Here is a 19,183-nt window from a genome sequence, read left to right as displayed (position 1 = left end):
AACTCACAAAAAAGTATGGTATTCTAATTTTGTTTAAGATTAATAGTATATTAAGAAAGTTAGTCAAAAAATTCCCCATAAATGTAAACCATCGATGTGTAAACTTTCGCAGATTGATCTGTATGTGTTAGAACAAACTGTTCATCTAATGAAAACTCGAGAAAAAAAAACATGATTGGCAGGCATTAGAGGACTGCAAGTGAACTCAAAAGTTGTCTCGTAAAAAAGTGTAAACGTGTTTACAGTTCTGGGATATACTAGGCTAGCCACTTACCAATAAGTTTTTACTGGTAAACTTTTTACCAATGTATATACCGGTAAATTTCCATTGGAAAAACAATTATGGATAGAGATTTCTACGACATAAACCAATCTATTGGTAAACAAATCTACTGTTATCAGTAAAATCTACAAAGTCATCGGTAATCGAATGAATCGCTACATGGAAGATATCAATTTCGTTTAACTGTATATCAATACGTATTTACATACTGTATCATATAATAAGTCCAATAAGTTTCATGGGGCATGGCACAATTAAAGATAATAGTCGTTTGAAATTGTCTCCAAATTGTCTTGCTACTTGTGGCAAGAAACTTCTATCCACGTTAAGCATCAGAAACTTATCATGTGCTCTGTTAAAGACCTGTCAAGTCATCTGGTGACCAAGCCAAAACTACTCTTCGAGAAACTGTCAATGTCTATCGTCAACAACAACTAGAAGTCAACAGAGTCATCCTTGAACAAAGTAGCCCTTTTTGAGCAGAAAAAGTACCCTCATGTCAAGGATGATGGAGGAACATCCCTGCGAAGGAAATTAAAATCCTACAGAGAAAAGTTTGCTGTTGTATTGTTCTACAAATTGCACGTGATTTTGAAACCCCATTCTTGGTTCGAAGGCAAGAGTTGCAAAATTGCGGAATTTTGCAGCTTTACTGTTCTATGCAATTTTCCGAATTGAATGTGGCCAGCTTGAGAGCATGAACTTCGATTAATTTGCTACAATCAAAACACCCCCTGGCCGAATTTATTTCCCAGAGGTTTTGGCTAAATCTTTAAGGGTGTTTGACCACTTATGATGAATTTTCATTGAAGATCGACATGAGGAAAAAGAAATGTAATGTAATGCGGCAATGATTCTGCAATCCTGGCATTCAATATTTGTCCCGAAATTACATGATTTTCATTTCATTTCAACATTATAGTAGTATAGAAGAGAGATATCTCCAAGTGGATTTAAAACTCTATGGTCACCGAGACAAGGCCTAGCTAGATTTTATTAAAACTAAGGCTGAAAGGTCAAACTCAAAATGATATTAGTCTAGCAAGCTAGACGACTAATTCATACATATTAGAAATAAAACAAAAAGTAATGAAGGGAACAATTTTAGTCGTTTAGAAACCTTTGTGCACTAACTCCAAACAAAAGAAAAGTGTCAATATTGCAATTATATATAATTTTTTCCCGATCAAAATAATTCTTGAGAAAAAAAATGTGAGTGGATTTGTGTATTGAAAGTTTTTCATTTTGAGTTGATTTCGTTTTGAGAGTTTTTTGTTGCTTGATAAATTGTTTTCTCGCTACGCAAGTTTCTGCGTAGCTAGCCGGGGTATCTATAAGGCTGGAACACCGGATTCTTCCAGTCGTTTTATACGTTTCATAATAATTCTGTTCCCTTTGTTCAAGTCGAAATCAACTGTATTTTTTAATTTCCCAAATGTATATCTGCCATTTTTAAGGATGGGAACACATTTAAAGGTACAAGGCGTCTCAAAGGAGATTGTAGTATATTCGCTTAGGTATTCAATTAAATTGTTACAAACGTTCCTTTCTGTGTTTCAATTAAGGACTTTTTTATTCCTTTTTCACTAGAAATCGAAAGAAAATAAAAGGTCCTTTGAGAGCATCTAATGAGGTCGTTTTCGTTCCTGTCGAAATTATTGTCATTTATAAGAAAATCTTTGAATAAGCGTATTTTACCTAACGTTAAAAACCATTACCAGCTGATAACTTCAAATAAAAGAGTACGAAAGAGATTCCGAATAGTGAATTCATTATCATAATCTTGATCAGAAAATTGACAACGAATTGATGTTTGATAAAATATCTATATTTCGAGCATAACTTCACTCATCTTTCAGGATTGTAAAATGTAAAATTACAAAGTTGCTACTTATGTGAAAAATTGGAAAAAAATTGGAAAAAAAAAAAAAATGTGCTAATTGAAGGCTATTAAAATTGTAAAATGGTTAAAAGACAAGGTCGTAATAAAAAGTAGTTAAAAAAGGTATAATTCTCTAGAGGCTTTTAGGCCATTGTTTAAAATAGGTTTCAGTCAATTAGCACATTTTTTTTTTTTTTCCAATTTTTCACATAAGTAGCAACTTTGTAATTTTACATTTTACAATCCTGAAAGATGAGTGAAGTTATGCTCGAAATATAGATATTTTATCAAACATCAATTCGTTGTCAATTTTCTGATCAAGATTATGATAATGAATTCACTATTCGGAATCTCTTTCGTACTCTTTTACCTAACGTTACTCCGTTTATTTTGGATGAGCATTTTACTGACCAAAAAGGGGACGAATTAGGACTGTTTTGAAATATGTTCTTCAAATAAACTGTATTACATCTCTTCACACCCTGGATATTGTCAGAGTCTCGTTTTAAAAGCTTGATTGCTTGAGAAAATTAGGGGGTTTTAGTGGGCTTTGTAGTTCCCATTTATTTATAAGAAATTTCCCATCGAGTACCTCCGTTTTAAAGAGCTGAGATTAGTAATTTCAGCTGCATTTTTTGAAGTTTCAAGGGGGTGTCTATATTGAGAGAGTCTTTTCGTTCTTATGATTTCATTTTGAAGAAAGACTGGGGGTACAAACGACTGACCCGTTTACTGGATAGAGATTGGTTAATATGTAAGTTTTGTTAAATTATGCTAATTCATATTCAGAATTTATAAGTGATAGGATGTCCCCGGATTTTCTTTGTTTTGAATACAAATCGGGGTGCTTTTGCTACTTTTTACAAGTTTATGCAATTTTTTTTCTTCGAATGAGTGAATTCGGTCGAGATTGGTTTTATTTGTATATTGTGCGTGGAAAAGGAATGCCAAAGAAACTTTTATCAAAGAAAATTTGGAAAGACGCTGTAGGAGCTGCTTCTAAACCAAAACGCTTGAGTTTGGTTCCAGATAGAGATGGGTTATTTAATTGCCCTGTAAAGAGTTGTGACAGTGAATCGTACCAATCAAAACGAGGTTGCAGGAAGCATGTTTATCAGAGGCATGGGTGGTATTATTTTTTTGACGAAAAGCCAAATGTAGAGGATGTTTTACCGAAGCAGGTTGTGACATCTACAACCCTAAAAAGAACGAAGCGGAGTAGGACTAAGGATATACCATCTTTCAATCGAGACTGTTCATTTGACATTTCTTTTAAATCATGGCTGTGTAGTGCCGTCGGTGGCTCTAAAAGCTATAAACAGTCAAGCCAAGTTAGTTGCAGAGTTTTAAAGTTTTTAAAATTTTGCTGTCAAGATTGCTACCCTGAGTGGGACATACCACTAACCATCGTAGATTATTGTGTCGGTTCAATTTCTTCTATCTCAGACTTTATTGAATACTTAAAAAAGGATTGGTGTGTTGGCTATGCTGGTTTAATAGGATATATGAACTCCTTGTCGCATGTTCTAGATTTTAGGAGAATGAACAGCACAGCACTTAACGAAACATATGTGGTATCAGAGATTTATATTGACCGTGTTAAAAAAACGCTTGCTCGAAAAATGCGATGTGAGTGGAACATTTTGCTCAGTGTTGATTACTTGTCTAAGATAGATTGCTGGGCAAGCCTAGAAGATATGCAATCAGTTATTCCTCATCATGCCGAAAGATTTACACAAATTTTACTTAGTACCTCAACTAAGGACTTTCGTCCATCGTCACACGATTTATCATTTTGTACTGGGTTTCTCACTGCAGTTCTGTTCCTTATGGTAAAAGCTACTAGACCTATGACTTTTCAATATCTGACTGTAGAAATGATCGAAAATGTTGACCAAAATGGAATGATCGACCAAAACTATGGAAAAGTACGGTTTCGACACCTTAATTTTTACAAAACAAGTCTTAGATATTGTCAATGGATACATCAAATGTATTAGATCAAGAATGAATCCGACATGTGACTATCTTCTAATTACTAGGAACGGAACGCAACTTTCACGTCTAAGTGACGTCTTTGGAAGGTTAGTTTTTCAAGCTATTGGAAAGTACATCAATCCAACTAGATATCGACAGATCATTGAAACGGAAAGCGCAGCGAAATTGACAGTCGAAGAGCAGCATGTTCTCTCTCAAGACCAAAAACATACCTCGTTTGTCGCGCGAGTCCACTACCAAAAACTTCAATCTAGAGATGTTGCATCGAAAGGGAAACAAGTAATGGAAAAATTAACCGATGAGACTCCATCAAGAAATGCTCTATCAAAAATTACAGAAATTCTGGATACATCGACTCTTCAAGCCCCGCACTTTAATATCACACAATCAGACTCTGTTACACAAAGCAATCGAATCAAAACAAAAGGTCAACGCCAGAAAAAAGTAGCATTTTCTTCAACAGAAGATAAATTTTTGAAATTAGGAATTCAGAAATATGGGTGTGCATGGTCAAAGATTCTGGCTGATCCTGAATTCTCATTTCATTCGTCAAGACAGGGTGCAACATTATGTCGTAGGGCACAGACTTGTAAATTTACTTAAAATATATATTTTTTAAAATTTTTTAAATCGTGTTTTTCATTTTGAAAATTTCATTGATAATGCTTGAAATAATTTTGAATGTTTCAATTTTAAATCTTCCCTTCTATGCCAGTTTATTAAATATTTTGATATGTTTAGTTGGAAAAATTTAAAATCTCTTATTCAGAGACCGTCAAAATTGCAAAATTAGAGCTGTAAAAAAATTTCAAACTAATTTAAGTATTTCCAATAGAGGTCAATACCATTTTTTTTTAAAGTGAAGACCGTTCTATAGACCATTACACCATTTTACTTCCTCTCTCTATAAGGTAAGAGTACCATAACTTTCCCCGATTTCTTGTGTACCGGTAGTTTTCCAATTCGGGTTATATTTCTGGACCTGTTAAAAGGACCACTGAAGATGGAAATATTACACACTTTACTTGTCCTTTCCGAGAAAATGGCAGATGCACAAAAGAGGAAAGAGGAGGAAATGCTAAAGCAAAATTGTACCTGTTTTAGCCAATCAACTATGGTCAGGCTATATGGACCAAAGCCAAAAGGTGACCCTTTTGATTTTTTCTTACAAGCTCGTTTTCAATTTCGTCCTTTTTTATGTCTTAAAGGTTAAGTTTTGGACATAACATGACTCGTGTTTTATCTTTTTATTTTCAGAGCCCGACGTTATTGTGATATCTTCGGATGAAGAACGAAAAAGTGGAGAAGAGGAGAAATTATTGAAAAGGAAAACCAAAAGGACTAGTGTGACAGTGGAGGTGGAAGATTTTATAGTAAGGAAAAAGAAAAAGAAAAAGTCAAAATAAAAAGAATGTTTCTTGATTATTTAAACCCAATCCGAAATGTTTCAAAAACCGAAGACCATTCTGTAGTCCAGCACCACGAGTAGACCGGTGATTTTGACGTAATACCGTCAAATTTAAGATTTCAAAGTCAAAGAGAAAGTAAAAAAGCATTAAAATTTCACTGTCCTAACTCAAATTCAATTTATATTCTTATTAAAATGAAGACCATTCTGTAGACCAGTAGGCCAGGGGTAGCCCGGTTGATTTATGAGAGTTTCTATGGGGAGACCATCAGACCGACAATTTTGAGATTCTAAATTCAAATAAGTGGCAAAAAGCATCAAATTTTCAAAGTGTTAACCTAAATTGAATTGACACTCTTTTAAAAACGAAGACCATTCTGTAGACCAGTAGGCCAGGAGTAGCCCGGTGGATTTATGAGAGTTTCTATAGGAAGACCATCAGACCGTCGAATTTGAGATTCTAGAGTCAAAGGGAAGGTAAAAAATCATCAAAAGTTTCAAAGTCCTAACTCAAATTCCATTTATACTCTTTTGAAAACGAAGACCATTCTGTAGACCAGTAGACCAGGGGTAGCCCGGTGATTTTATGAGAGTTTCTATAGGAAGACCGTAAGACCGTCAAATTTGAGATTCCAAAGTCAAAGGGAAGGTAAAAAATCATCAAATTTTCAAAGTGTTAACCTAAATTGAATTGACACTCTTTTAAAAACGAAGACCATTCTGTAGACCAGTAGGCCAGGAGTAGCCCGGTGGATTTATGAGAGTTTCTATAGGAAGACCATCAGACCGTCGAATTTGAGATTCTAGAGTCAAAGGGAAGGTAAAAAATCATCAAAAGTTTCAAAGTCCTAACTCAAATTCCATTTATACTCTTTTAAAAACGAAGACCATTCTGTAGACCAGTAGGCCAGGGGTAGCCCGGTGATTTTATGAGAGTTTCAATTAGAAGACCGTAAGACCGTCAAATTTGAGATTACAGAGTCAAAGGGAAGATGAAAAATCATCAAAAGTTTCAAAGTCTTAACTCAAATTCCATTTATACTCTTTTGAAAATGAAGACCATTCTGTAGACCAGTAGACCAGGGGTAGCCCGGTGATTTTATGAGAGTTTCTATTGGAAGACCGTAAGACCGTCAAATTTGAGATTACAGAGTCAAAGGGAAGATGAAAAATCATCAAAAGTTTCAAAGTCCTAACTCAAATTCCATTTATACTCTTTTGAAAATGAAGACCATTCTGTAGACCAGTAGACCAGGGGTAGCCCGGTGATTTTATGAGAGTTTCTATAGGAAGACCGTAAGACCGTCGAATTTAAGATTCCAGAGTCGAAGGGAAGGTAAAAAAGCATCAAAAGTTTCAAAGTCCTAACTCAAATTCCATTTATACTCTTTTGAAAATGGAGACCATTCTGTAGACCAGTAGACCAGGGGTAGCCCGGTGATTTTATGAGAGTTTCTATTGGAAGACCGTAAGACCGTCAAATTTGAGATTACAGAGTCAAAGGGAAGATAAAAAATCATCAAAAGTTTCAAAGTCCTAACTCAAATTCCATTTATACTCTTTTGAAAATGGAGACCATTCTGTAGACCAGTAGACCAGGGGTAGCCCGGTGATTTTATGAGAGGTTCTATTGGAAGACCGTAAGACCGTCAAATTTGAGATTACAGAGTCAAAGGGAAGATAAAAAATCATCAAAAATCTCAAAGTCCTATCTCAAATTCCATTTATACTCTTTTGAAAATGAAGACCATTCTGTAGACCAGTAGACCAGGGGTAGCCCGGTGATTTTATGACAGTTTCTATTAGAAGACCGTAAGACCGTCAAATTTGAGATTACAGAGTCAAAGGGAAGATGAAAAATCATCAAAAGTTTCAAAGTCTTAACTCAAATTCCATTTATACTCTTTTGAAAATGAAGACCATTCTGTAGACCAGTAGACCAGGGGTAGCCCGGTGATTTTATGAGAGTTTCTATTGGAAGACCGTAAGACCGTCAAATTTGAGATTACAGAGTCAAAGGGAAGATGAAAAATCATCAAAAGTTTCAAAGTCCTAACTCAAATTCCATTTATACTCTTTTGAAAATGAAGACCATTCTGTAGACCAGTAGACCAGGGGTAGCCCGGTGATTTTATGAGAGTTTCTATAGGAAGACCGTAAGACCGTCGAATTTAAGATTCCAGAGTTGAAGGGAAGGTAAAAAAGCATCAAAAGACAAGAAAAGCTTTTTTTTTCTAGCACTATTTTAGTAAAAATTACTTAAATTTCAAAACTTTTGAGCATTTGGTGTGGTGATCCGAATGTTGAGTTCATCTCTAATCTCCTTTATTTTTCTCATACACGATGGATATCTCCGGAAAAACCCCGGGAAATCAAAACTCATTCTCGGCTTACTTAGAACCAGAAAGGCTGCATCTTCAAATGGATTTGCTATGATTGGTGGTCTTGGTGATTTTAAGGATGCAACGTACTTTTCATTTGTACGGAACAAAGAATGTGCGACAGGATCATGCAAACGTTTGAACCCAAGATTGTTGAACAGATAGTGCTTTACGCATTGCCAGTATTCGAGCTGGTTGACGGCCTCGATCTTGAAGCGTTTACACGATTTGATGAAATCTTTACGCTTGATGGGGCTTTCGACCACTGAAAAAGGGAAAAACCTTTTGTCACTTATTTAAACCACAAGTTGTTATGCTTTGATTTTAGGCTGATAAAAGATCTTTCGCTGGCTCAGGCAACTGGTAAAGAAAATGCAAAAAAAATAGAACAAGTATTCTCTTACCATTCAATGTAGTACCCATATTGTTTGCTTTTTCAGACGTACTTGGTGATGCCATGACGTCACCTGATCAAAATGAAGAAGAAGAGAACCTTTAAATCAAAACTCATGCACAATAAAAATGAGTTGATTCTTTAGCCAAATAAACAAAATCACCATAAACCTGGTAGTTAAGGGTAAAAATGTTGGTATTAATGACCGTACAAGAAAAATTAATGTGCTCACCATTTTGAAGATCTGAAACACGTTCAACAAGGCTGTTCAGAAGATCTTTGATTGTAGCCGTCTCTGGTTCTTCTGTTGGAACTGGACTTCCGATCCATCTGTGACGGGCTCGTTTCCGAGGAGGTTCTATATCGGAGTCTTGTTCGGTAGATGACGAAATGAAACCAATGAGTGCGTCACTGTCAACTTTATCTAAGAAGAGGAAAGAATAGACGCTATTAAATTTGGCAAGGCTAAAATATGCAAAACCATTCGCGGATCAATGGTCAATTAGATACTTAGAAACTTGATAAATAAAAGGGAGCCAATCCTTACCATTCGTTTTCAAAGTGATAGACTTTGACATGTCCACATCACTTTCATTATCCACGTCAGGTTGTTTTGATTGATCTGAAGAAGAAAAAAAGTACTTTAAGTTTCATCTTATAGCTTTAGTAGTTCCCTTTGCGAATAGAATCTTCTCCCAGGATATTGAAAGTTTGAAAAGGTAGAAAATGTAATTACCGTCATCGCATGGTTTTTCAATTCGAAAGATGTCATATCCAGTCAATGGTTGGGCAAGTTCAACGGACTTATCTTTGTCGACAACGCACTTTTGAATAGCATCAAGTTTCTTTTCGTCTATCTTGTCCATTAGCATGGTGTTTGCACATCTTACGTCTTTAGGTAAAGTGTAAGAAAGATCATCTTCGTCCAAGACGTCGAGGTTTGAATTGATTAGGTTTACTAAGTATGTTAGGCAGTTCATCGCATTAGACTTAATCCAAGATGGTGCAGAGGGGTCTATATTTTCAAGTGGTCGGGTATGAAACATTGCCAATCTCCTTTCCACAGCCTCTTGTTCTTTACCAAATTTTGGCATCGCATTACATGTCAAGAAGACACCAGCTTCCATCTTTCTCATCTTTGGTGACTTGAACTTGATGGCTTGAGGAAACCGGCCATTTTGGAACAGCATTTTTGCAATGTCTGGGGGTGTCATCTCACGCGTCCATTCATCAACATAAAGCAGCTCTGTATCATCGGTTATCATGGACAGACCAAACGTGGTTTCCTTTGTCAAAATGGAGATCTTTTCTTCGGGTATTAATGCGGAAAAGAAGTTCATAATTGACGTTTTGCCTGAGTCGATTTTTCCAATTAGTGTTAGCTTTCTTGTCTTGTCTGGTAGCTGAAAGCAAAGTAGGCATTGGTAAATTCTGTGGGCCAATTTGACTTGGTCTTCTAACATTGGAAACCAATGCTCGATTGCTGAAGCCATGAAACCTCCGTGGCAATTCGTCCGATAGGGATCAAAATCGTGAAAGCTGCGTGGACTTATGACGCCAAACTCGTCATCGGTAAAGGGGCAACTGACGTATGCTCGACTTGAAAGTTTTAGATATGTATTGTTCTTCACCTCGATGAAATCGTAGTCAATCTTGATTTTAGGAAAGAGCTAAAAAAGAAAATTGGAAAAATTAGTATGTTTTCAATCCGTCTCAAGTCCATGAAAAGTCTAGAATTGACGGCCTACGGTCTTCCAGTACAAGTGCTCATAAATGAGACGGCCTACCGGCGGTCTAACGGTCTATGAAATGGACTACCACAGTTGGGCTACTTTTCAAAGAATTCTAAAAACAGTCATAGATGAAAATAACCAAAAGAACACCTTTTGAAAGTCTAAAATTGACGGCCTACGGTCTTTCAGTTCAAATGCTCATAAATGAGACGGCCTACTGGCGGTCTAACGGTCTATGAAATGGACTACCACAGTTGAGCTACTTTTGAAAGAGTTCTAAAAACAGTCATAGATGAAAATAACGAAAAGAACACCTTTTGAAAGTCTAAAATTGACGGCCTACGGTCTTCCAGTACAAATGCTCATAAATGAGACGGCCTACTGGCGGTCTAACGGTCTATGAAATGGACTACCACAGTTGAGCTACTTTTCAAAGAATTCTAAAAACAGTCATAGATGAAAATAACGAAAAGAACACCTTTTGAAAGTCTAAAATTGACGGCCTACGGTCTGCCAGTACAAATGCTCATAAATGAGACGGCCTACTGGCGGTCTAACGGTCTATGAAATGGACTACCACAGTTGAGCTACTTTTCAAAGAATTCTAAAAACAGTCATAGATGAAAATAACGAAAAGAACACCTTTTGAAAGTCTAAAATTGACGGCCTACGGTCTGCCAGTACAAATGCTCATAAATGAGACGGCTTACTGGCGGTCTAACGGTCTATGAAATGGACTACTACAGTTGAGCTACTTTTCAAAGAATTCTAAAAACAGCCATAGATGAAAATAACGAAAAGAACACCTTTTCAAAGTCTAAAATTGACGGCCTACGGTCTTCCAGTACAAATGCTCATAAATGAGACGGCCTACTGGCGGTCTAACGGTGTATGAAATGGACTACTACAGTTGAGCTACTTTTCAAAGAATTCTAAAAACAGTCATAGATGAAAATAACGAAAAGAACACCTTTTGAAAGTCTAAAATTGACGGCCTACGGTCTTTCAGTACAAATGCTCATAAATGAGACGGCCTACTGGCGGTCTAACGGTCTATGAAATGGACTACCACAGTTGAACTACTTTTCAAAGAATTCTAAAAGCAGTCATAGATGAAAATAACCAAAAGAACACCTTTTGAAAGTCTAAAATTGACGGCCTACGGTCTTTCAGTACAAATGCTCATAAATGAGACGGCCTACTGGCGGTCTAACGGTCTATGAAATGGACTACCACAGTTGAGCTACTTTTCAAAGAATTCTAAAAACAGTCATAGATGAAAATAACGAAAAGAACACCTTTTGAAAGTCTAAAATTGACGGCCTACGGTCTTCCAGTACAAATGCTCATAAATGAGACGGCCTACTGGCGGTCTAACGGTCTATGAAATGGACTACCACAGTTGAGCTACTTTTCAAAGAATTCTAAAAACAGTCATAGATGAAAATAACGAAAAGAACACCTTTTGAAAGTCTAAAATTGACGGCCTACGGTCTGCCAGTACAAATGCTCATAAATGAGACGGCCTACTGGCGGTCTAACGGTCTATGAAATGGACTACTAACAGTTGAGCTACTTTTCAAAGAATTCTAAAAACAGTCATAGATGAAAATAACCAAAAGAACACCTTTTGAAAGTCTAAAATTAACGGCCTACGGTCTGCCAGTACAAATGCTCATAAATGAGACGGCCTACTGGCGGTCTAACGGTCTATGAAATGGACTACTAACAGTTGAGCTACTTTTTAATATCAAGAAAAACGTTATGTTGAAATTATTCAATTACTCCTAAAAATTTACGAAATTCACAGCCATGAAACAATTTCAAAGTGCCTAATAATTAAGTTACCTTCTTCAGGTTTGAAATAAACCATGCCACGGTACAATCGATAGTTAAGCTTCTTCATCAATTCAGATATTTTGTCTGCCGCCTTCGATAGGTTTGATGATGGCGGTGCCTCAGGAAGATCCTCGTCTAATGTCCCCATACCGTCATAAATATGGACAAGTTTAGATTTTGTCAGATTTTTGCTGGCGTTGGAAAATGATTCTGCAATCCGGATATCACAGCAGTGAAGACGACACACTTCCTGACGTTGGGCACGAACAGTCTCGTCAACCATATCACAAGGCATTGTAGGATTAGCTTTTTCAAAGCAGTGGAACAGGCTGTCATGTATGAGTGTTTGGATGCATTTGCTATTGTGATCCTAAAACAAAGGCAAAAAAATGATTAAAAATATCAAAAATTCGGTTCTAATTCCTTGCTAAAAGTTTTAGGTCTGCCGCTGAAATATAAAATTTGTAAATTTGAGTTAACGGAAATAATAGATGAAATTTTTCTCACTTTAACAGTTTGTTGCAGCATTCTGAATATTGACTCTCTATCATTGGTAGAAGATTTGGTCACCATCGGCTTATTTTCAAATTTGGTGTCGGTAGCGTTATGAAATCCCTGAAAAATTTCATGTTCCTGGATGATAGATTTTTCATAACAGATGAAAAAATTGATACAAGCACGGAAGGGATCTTGTGGTCTTGTTTCTCCACGCTTTTTCGGGTTGGATTGAGTTCCAGAGACGCACGAAATGAAGAATTTTATTTTCATATTTGCTAGCAGTTCATCAAGAATGAAACGGACATTACAAATGGATAGTTTATCCTCGTCTGCGAAAATGGCACGACGTGCTAGAACACCATCGGTTTTTTTTATCTAAATTAAAAAAAGTAAGAAGTTATTGCAAAGTTAAGTTTAAATTTGTAGAAGAGAACTTAGCATAAAAAGCGCAGCATAATTTGTTTTAAATTTTGAAACATTCCTTCACGTCAACCCAATTTCTTGCACAGAAATCACTTGGAAGTCTACCATTTAAGACAAAAAGTTTTTCCATAAGTTACATTTCTCGGAATTTTAATTGAAATATAAAATATTCATTTCTTACCAAAGGCATGATGTTGCTCTGTAAGGAATCAATAATTGCCCTAGAATTCAGCTGTCTTGACGGGTGTGATGACATCTTGAAAATTGCAAAAAATTCTTCTGCACATAAAAATCCAATCTGTATTCTACACTGTTTAATACAAATTGTGTATCTCTTGCGGAACACAAAAAATTGCTACCGTTTATATAGACTGGCACGCCAGTCGGGCTGGAACGGTATCACGCGGGAAAAGTGAGCGTAGGAGTTAGGTAAGCGTAGGAAGAAATTTTGTCGGCGGCGAGGGCTGAAAGCCCGACTGGAGCGAAACCCCAGGAAGGAAAAAACGGCTAAGCTGAAGCCCCAATCTTACAACGCCAGATTTCGGCGTTGTAGAAATGAATGAACTTTGAGAAATTCGTGAAATGAGAAATGAAAACTTCCGTCAAAGTCGCAGATCGTGTTGTTTTGATTTTTGAGGAGGGAGTGATTGGAAAAAATAATGGCTGACTTCTGCTAGTGGAAATTTTTATTTGAAAAGATTTTGTTTTGTTTCTTGTTTCTTATTGATGAGTCTCTTCTTTGTGTATATGTGGCTTTTCTTCATGGTTCTCTGCATGCAAAATTCTTTGGCTCATTTTTGATTGTTTTTTGTTTTGATTTGAGAGGCAAGAGAAGATGGAAAATCTTGTAACATCAGTTATCAGAACTTGTTGACTTGTTATCTTTTCCTATTCATAACTCATTCAATTTTAGGAATGGAGTATTCAGATTGCAAACACTATGGACTGTGAGTTTTTTTTTTCATTTCAGCTTTCTTTTTCCTAGGTTTGCAGGTGGTAATCAAAGGGATAACCCAGGTACAGTAGCTAACTTATTTACTGACATTCAAACATAAGACTTTTTAATTTTCCAGGACTCACAAGTCAAAGGTTCTTTATCAAAAATATATGGTTGTTGGACTACCAGAGACTACTACACGACACTGACACAATGTCGTGTGTATTGGAAGTGCTACAAACTTTTGTGAATATCTACCTGGTTATCCCTTTGTTTTGAGTTTAATACGTACTGTATCTATCCCTATGATAAAATTACACAGTTTTGAGTAGAAATAAAGTTATGGTAAAGCGGCACTGACAAATTTCTCCAAAAAATATTTTCTTTCAAATTATGAAATATTAAAAGTCTTCTTACATCTAAAAATGATTAAATTTTTTCGCCATGCTTATGTTTTACTCAATTCTAGTATTTTTTCCAAAACTTATATATACTTACGTAGAGGGAAATTTAGCAGAATTTATGGAGAAAATTAAGAATTCTCAGTTTGGCAACAAAAATTTCTCAAACGTACTGTACACATAGTACCTACTATATATATAACTTTAAACATTTACATATTTTTAAATTGCCAGATTAGTGTGGCAAGAAAACTCATTTTTTTCATTCAGCCATAAATCTTCAAGTGTGAAGTTAATTTTATAGTACACATACTTACAATTTACAGAAAAATGGGTGATAAGTATATGTCACATGTTCAACAACCCATTTTTTCCACAGCTTACTTGTTCAACAAATTCTTGTCAAATTGAATGTCGAACAAGTGGGTTGTGGAACAAATGGGTGCCATAATGATCGACAACCCAGTTGATTGACAATCCACTTGTTCGACAATCTATATAGTTGTTCAACAGACCAGTTGTTTGAGAGAAGAGTGTCGAACAAGTGGTCGTCGAACAACCATGCAGTCGAGCAAATGGGTGTCGAACTAATAACTGTCAAACAACCGGTCTAACAAATGTACCATCGGACAAGTATACTGTCGAACAAGTGGGATTTCCCCAAAATTATAGTTGTACGTAGATGAAAATTTGTCAGAATTTATATTACGGTGAAAATTCAGAATTCTCAGTTTGACAACAAAAATTTCTCAAATAGGTAACTTTAATTTAAATAATTATATTAAATTGTAAAATTAGTGTGGCAAGAAAACTCCCAAAAAAATTTAGCCATAAATCTTAAAGTGTAAGGTTAATATTTCAGCATTTTTGGTGTGACAAGAAAATTCTTCAGCACATAGCCACAGTCTATAGAAAAAGGTCAGAATTTACAATAATTCTCTTCTCATGACAAAAATACTGCATTTTTCTAAAATCATGAATACGTGTACCCAAAAACTTTGGATTTTCTATCGGAGCTATCTTATCACAGCACTAAATTCTGCAAATTTCAATTTTTCACAAATTAAATTTGTACATGACAGATGTTACATTTTTCATTCGACAGACTGAAATACTTAATTATAATAATACACTTATAATAATAATTATGCACCAATGTGTCATTGTTTTGAGGTTGGAGTTTTAGTTATTCAACACACAACATATGACATCTTAACTATTAAAAGTAAGTACTTTTCTGTAAGTTTTCCATTTAATTTTCTATGTGTACGTGTAATTTTCCTGTGCTTGGCTGGTACGTTACATGCTGACAGTCAGGACAGGTTGTTTTTTGTAGCAGTGAGTCTGTTGAAGAGGGTCGGACTGTCAGACAGCAGCCTGGCAGTAATGACATTGAGAGTGATGAGAGGGATAATCTTGGAGTTTCTTTAAACTAACCAGGAAACGCTGTTTATTCTCACGATAACCTAAAAATAGTTTTCAAACCGTACCAAAAAATTTTTTGGTACGGCTTGAAAACCTGTGTTAGGTTATCGTGAGATATGAGTGTCAGAATTATTGATTATTATGATATGTTATTATTCTTAAAATAGTGTCAAAATTTTTTCAAAAAGGTTATTTTGTTGGGTACTCTTGAGCAGAGTTCCTGCCTGGTTAGTGTTACTGTTGTATTCATAGAAAAGAGTGTTGGAGGGGTTCACTTAGCCACAATGAGACTAGAGTAATCAAGTTCCTTAACAAGTAGTCTGTAAGTACTAATATAAAAAGCAAAAAGTATTTAGGTGGAACCAAATTAGACTGTTAGAAAAAATATTACTTACCTTGAATGAAAGAGGCTAGCAAAAAGCCCCAAAAGCACGTAACATATACCACCAACCTGCATAAGTAAAACTGAATAATCCTTGTACACTTTTGATGATTGTAGAAAACTGAAGCTAAATTGCAAATACTTACCTTTCTAAGAATGTATGAATAACAAAAACAACTAAAGATGTAAAAGTTTCAAAACTTGAAAGGTGGCTCCTCCACCACCCAAAATTCAAAACAAAGTGGTCTGTCGGCTTTTCTCCCTCCAAAATTTAGGAAAGCACTCCTCCGTTCTCACAACCTCCAAAATGAAGCCGTGGCAGAATGTTCTAGTCTGTATATCAGCAGCCTCTCACCAACTTTTGCTCGCTCTCCTACGCAGCTCCTATTCTAGCAAACGCCCGCCGCCTTTATGTTCCCGCCCTCTGACATGATTAATTTACAGACTAGTTTGCTAGTCTACCGTTTATACAAACTGAATCCCGTATTATTATTAGTATTGGTATTATTAGTATTACACGCATTATAAACGACTCCAGTCTAAAATGATATCAGTTTTGTATGCTATTTCGTATTGAAGATTCACTTACAAAAAAATAAATTTAGGCTATTGCCAGGTGCTTCAGTTTGAAGGTATTCTTAGAGCGTCATTGGGACCGAAAGAAGCTCTCAAAACCTGAAGTACATTTGGGGGATTTTTTATTTGACTAGTTTCGAAAGTAAATTACCTAAGATTTTAATGCAATTTATATATAATAAGCTTTTAAATTCTACTTATTAATAGTGATCTTAATCAAAACATGGAAGGGAAACCACCTATTTTTCAAAGGGTATTACTAAACTAAACTCTTTTCAAGTTATTTAAATGCGGATTGGGGTATTGTGTATCACAAAGAAAGTCTTACTAAATTTGGAAATTTTGTACTCCATCCTTGCTGAAAAAATGTTGCACTAATTCCAAATTTGTAGTGAACTTTGAACACGGTAACTAGCTCCATTGTAGAGAAGGAAGTATAAAATCGGCCTGGAAATCTTATAAAAGAGCAAAATGATTCGATAAACTCAAACAAACTCAAGGACCAGGTAACAAAGCACAGGAGCAAGGAAGGAAGAAGTAAGAAAGTCAAAGCAGAATAAAACACTTTCCATCACAACAACGATGGGTGAAAGTGAAAAGAAACCAACAGAAGATGTGGAGATGAAAATACCTCAAGGGAAATTGAAAGGATTTCTAAATAACCCTTGGATCTATTGGTCATTGATTATTTTGCTGCTTGGAGGAATTGCTGCACTGACAGCTCTTGTAGTGGTCCGTGACAATGAGAACCAAGGAATCAAACAAGTCCTGGTGCCAACCGAAAAACAGAGCAGTAATGAGACAACAAAGAAAGATGAGAGCGACATAGAAGTGGATTTCGAATCATTGAATGGGACACATTTCGGACGAATGAAGGCTGCCCATAATGGTAGCGAAGCAGTGATCACATACAAGTTGTCATGTCAACACAATGAAACACATTATCATTCTATTATGGACTGCAGAATGACGTCTGGCTGAAATAGGATTTGACCTTGAAAAAATTTCCACACTAGGTTTCTTGGTACCGTTAGAAGCGCAATTTTATGTAGATTAACATACTCAGAGCCTCACGATGAGGCCCTTGGGCAAAAAAAATTATGAAATCAAACCTGAGGGGTACTTTTTTGCCCAAAATGTCCGGAATTCGAATTTTCGTAACAAAGTTGACCTAAACGTCATGAACTTTTAAGACCTAAAAAACTGCTTTGATTAAATCTTAATTAGAATTTATGAATTGCATTGAAATAAGGATTTTTTTAAAAAATCGGGTTTTTCGGGAAAAACGGGCCATAAAAATCGGAAAATCGGGAAAAACTGCTTAGAAAACCTCAATGAATATTGAAAATATGACAAACTAACGCTTATTAATAACATGACAGGTTGACAAATTTAATTCTAAACTTCTGAAAGCCAAAATAATGGTAAGGATCTAGCTCTTCTGGAAAATCGGATTTTTAAAATCGGAAAATCGGGAAAATGTTACAAAACTTAACTTCTCTTTTAGAATTTCACAAAAGTATTTCAAAAAGTGTTAGATATAAAATGGTCACAACTTTTCAACCTCTGTTAAGTAAAGTAACGTTAAAAAGTTATGAAATAGGTTTTCGGGGAAAAACGGGCTCACATAATCGGGAAATTGAGAAATGTAAGATATTGTTAAATTATGCTTTAAAATTTCATGAGATTTCTCAATGTTTAAGTTTGTGAACTTTGCTCTTTGAAGGCCAGGGATTAAAAAAGCATTGCGAATCTAGTCGGTAAGTTCGGGCAGTGGTCCGATGATAATGTCGATCACGATTTTTTTACAATTGACGGAAAGAGAACATTCATGAGGTGGGACTCGTTTTTTCATCTACACCATAAAACAATGCTACACGATTAAAGTTCAACGTTCTCCCCGAAGGGATCATATATGATAGTATATTTCACGTCCTTCACTTTCATCCGATGCTCCAACCAAGCTGGCCCGGGTATATGAACAAAGTCTGCACTGGCACCTACCCTGGTCTATCTTCAGTATTGCTGCTCCCGATCATCGACTTTAACTCGAATGATATGACATGTGCCTACTCAACGCTCATGTTTGTAAAATCTCAATCGGAATTCTCAGGCATCAACACCCCTGTGATTACGTTTGATCAACCCTTGTGGATTAAAGCGTATGAAATAATCAAAGAAAAGTCGTTAAACATGGTATGTATGCTTGGTGGTTTCCATTTGCTAATGAGCTTTATGGGTAGTATCGGATCGTTAATGAAAGCAAGTGGCTTGGAGGAATCGATGGAGCAGATTTATGCAAAGAACACTGTTCCACACATCACAAGTGAGCACTGAGGGCACATTTTCTAGTTGAATCTGCTCTTGTTTGCAAATTGGTGTCACCACTTGTTGGTTCTGATGATGAGGCTGTAGAAATCGAAGATCTGACAACCGATCTGAACGTGATTGCCAATGCTGTTGATCCCACCATTGATTTGGACATGAGCAGATATCCAAACTTCTGGAACTTCTAGAAGATTACAAAGATGATCTGAAAACATGCTCACGTACCGCGAAATGATGGTTGCAATATCTAGATTACAAGGAAGTTGTCAAGGATTTCATTAGATCAGAAAAGACA

General features: G+C 36.0%; 1 protein-coding gene across 1 annotated transcript; it reads right to left on the bottom strand.

The window, feature by feature from the left end:
* Positions 1 to 7,837: 7,837 nt before the first annotated feature.
* Positions 7,838 to 13,197, bottom strand: LOC136819233 (uncharacterized). Its single transcript, XM_067075450.1, has 8 exons — positions 13,021 to 13,197; positions 12,426 to 12,791; positions 11,928 to 12,288; positions 9,083 to 9,655; positions 8,894 to 8,968; positions 8,579 to 8,770; positions 8,357 to 8,419; positions 7,838 to 8,217 (listed from the first exon to the last, which is right to left on the bottom strand). The coding sequence occupies exons 1-8, from the start codon at positions 13,093 to 13,095 to the stop codon at positions 7,838 to 7,840; spliced, it is 2,085 nt and encodes a 694-aa protein (XP_066931551.1). The 5' UTR covers positions 13,096 to 13,197.
* Positions 13,198 to 19,183: the final 5,986 nt, after the last annotated feature.

The sequence above is a fragment of the Clytia hemisphaerica genome, unplaced genomic scaffold, assembly GCF_902728285.1.
Source record: "Clytia hemisphaerica strain Z4C2 unplaced genomic scaffold, Clytia hemisphaerica genome assembly, whole genome shotgun sequence".
NCBI lineage: Eukaryota > Metazoa > Cnidaria > Hydrozoa > Leptothecata > Clytiidae > Clytia > Clytia hemisphaerica.
The sequence above is the reverse complement of the archived record's forward strand: the minus strand, read 5'-3'. Positions and strand labels throughout refer to the sequence as shown.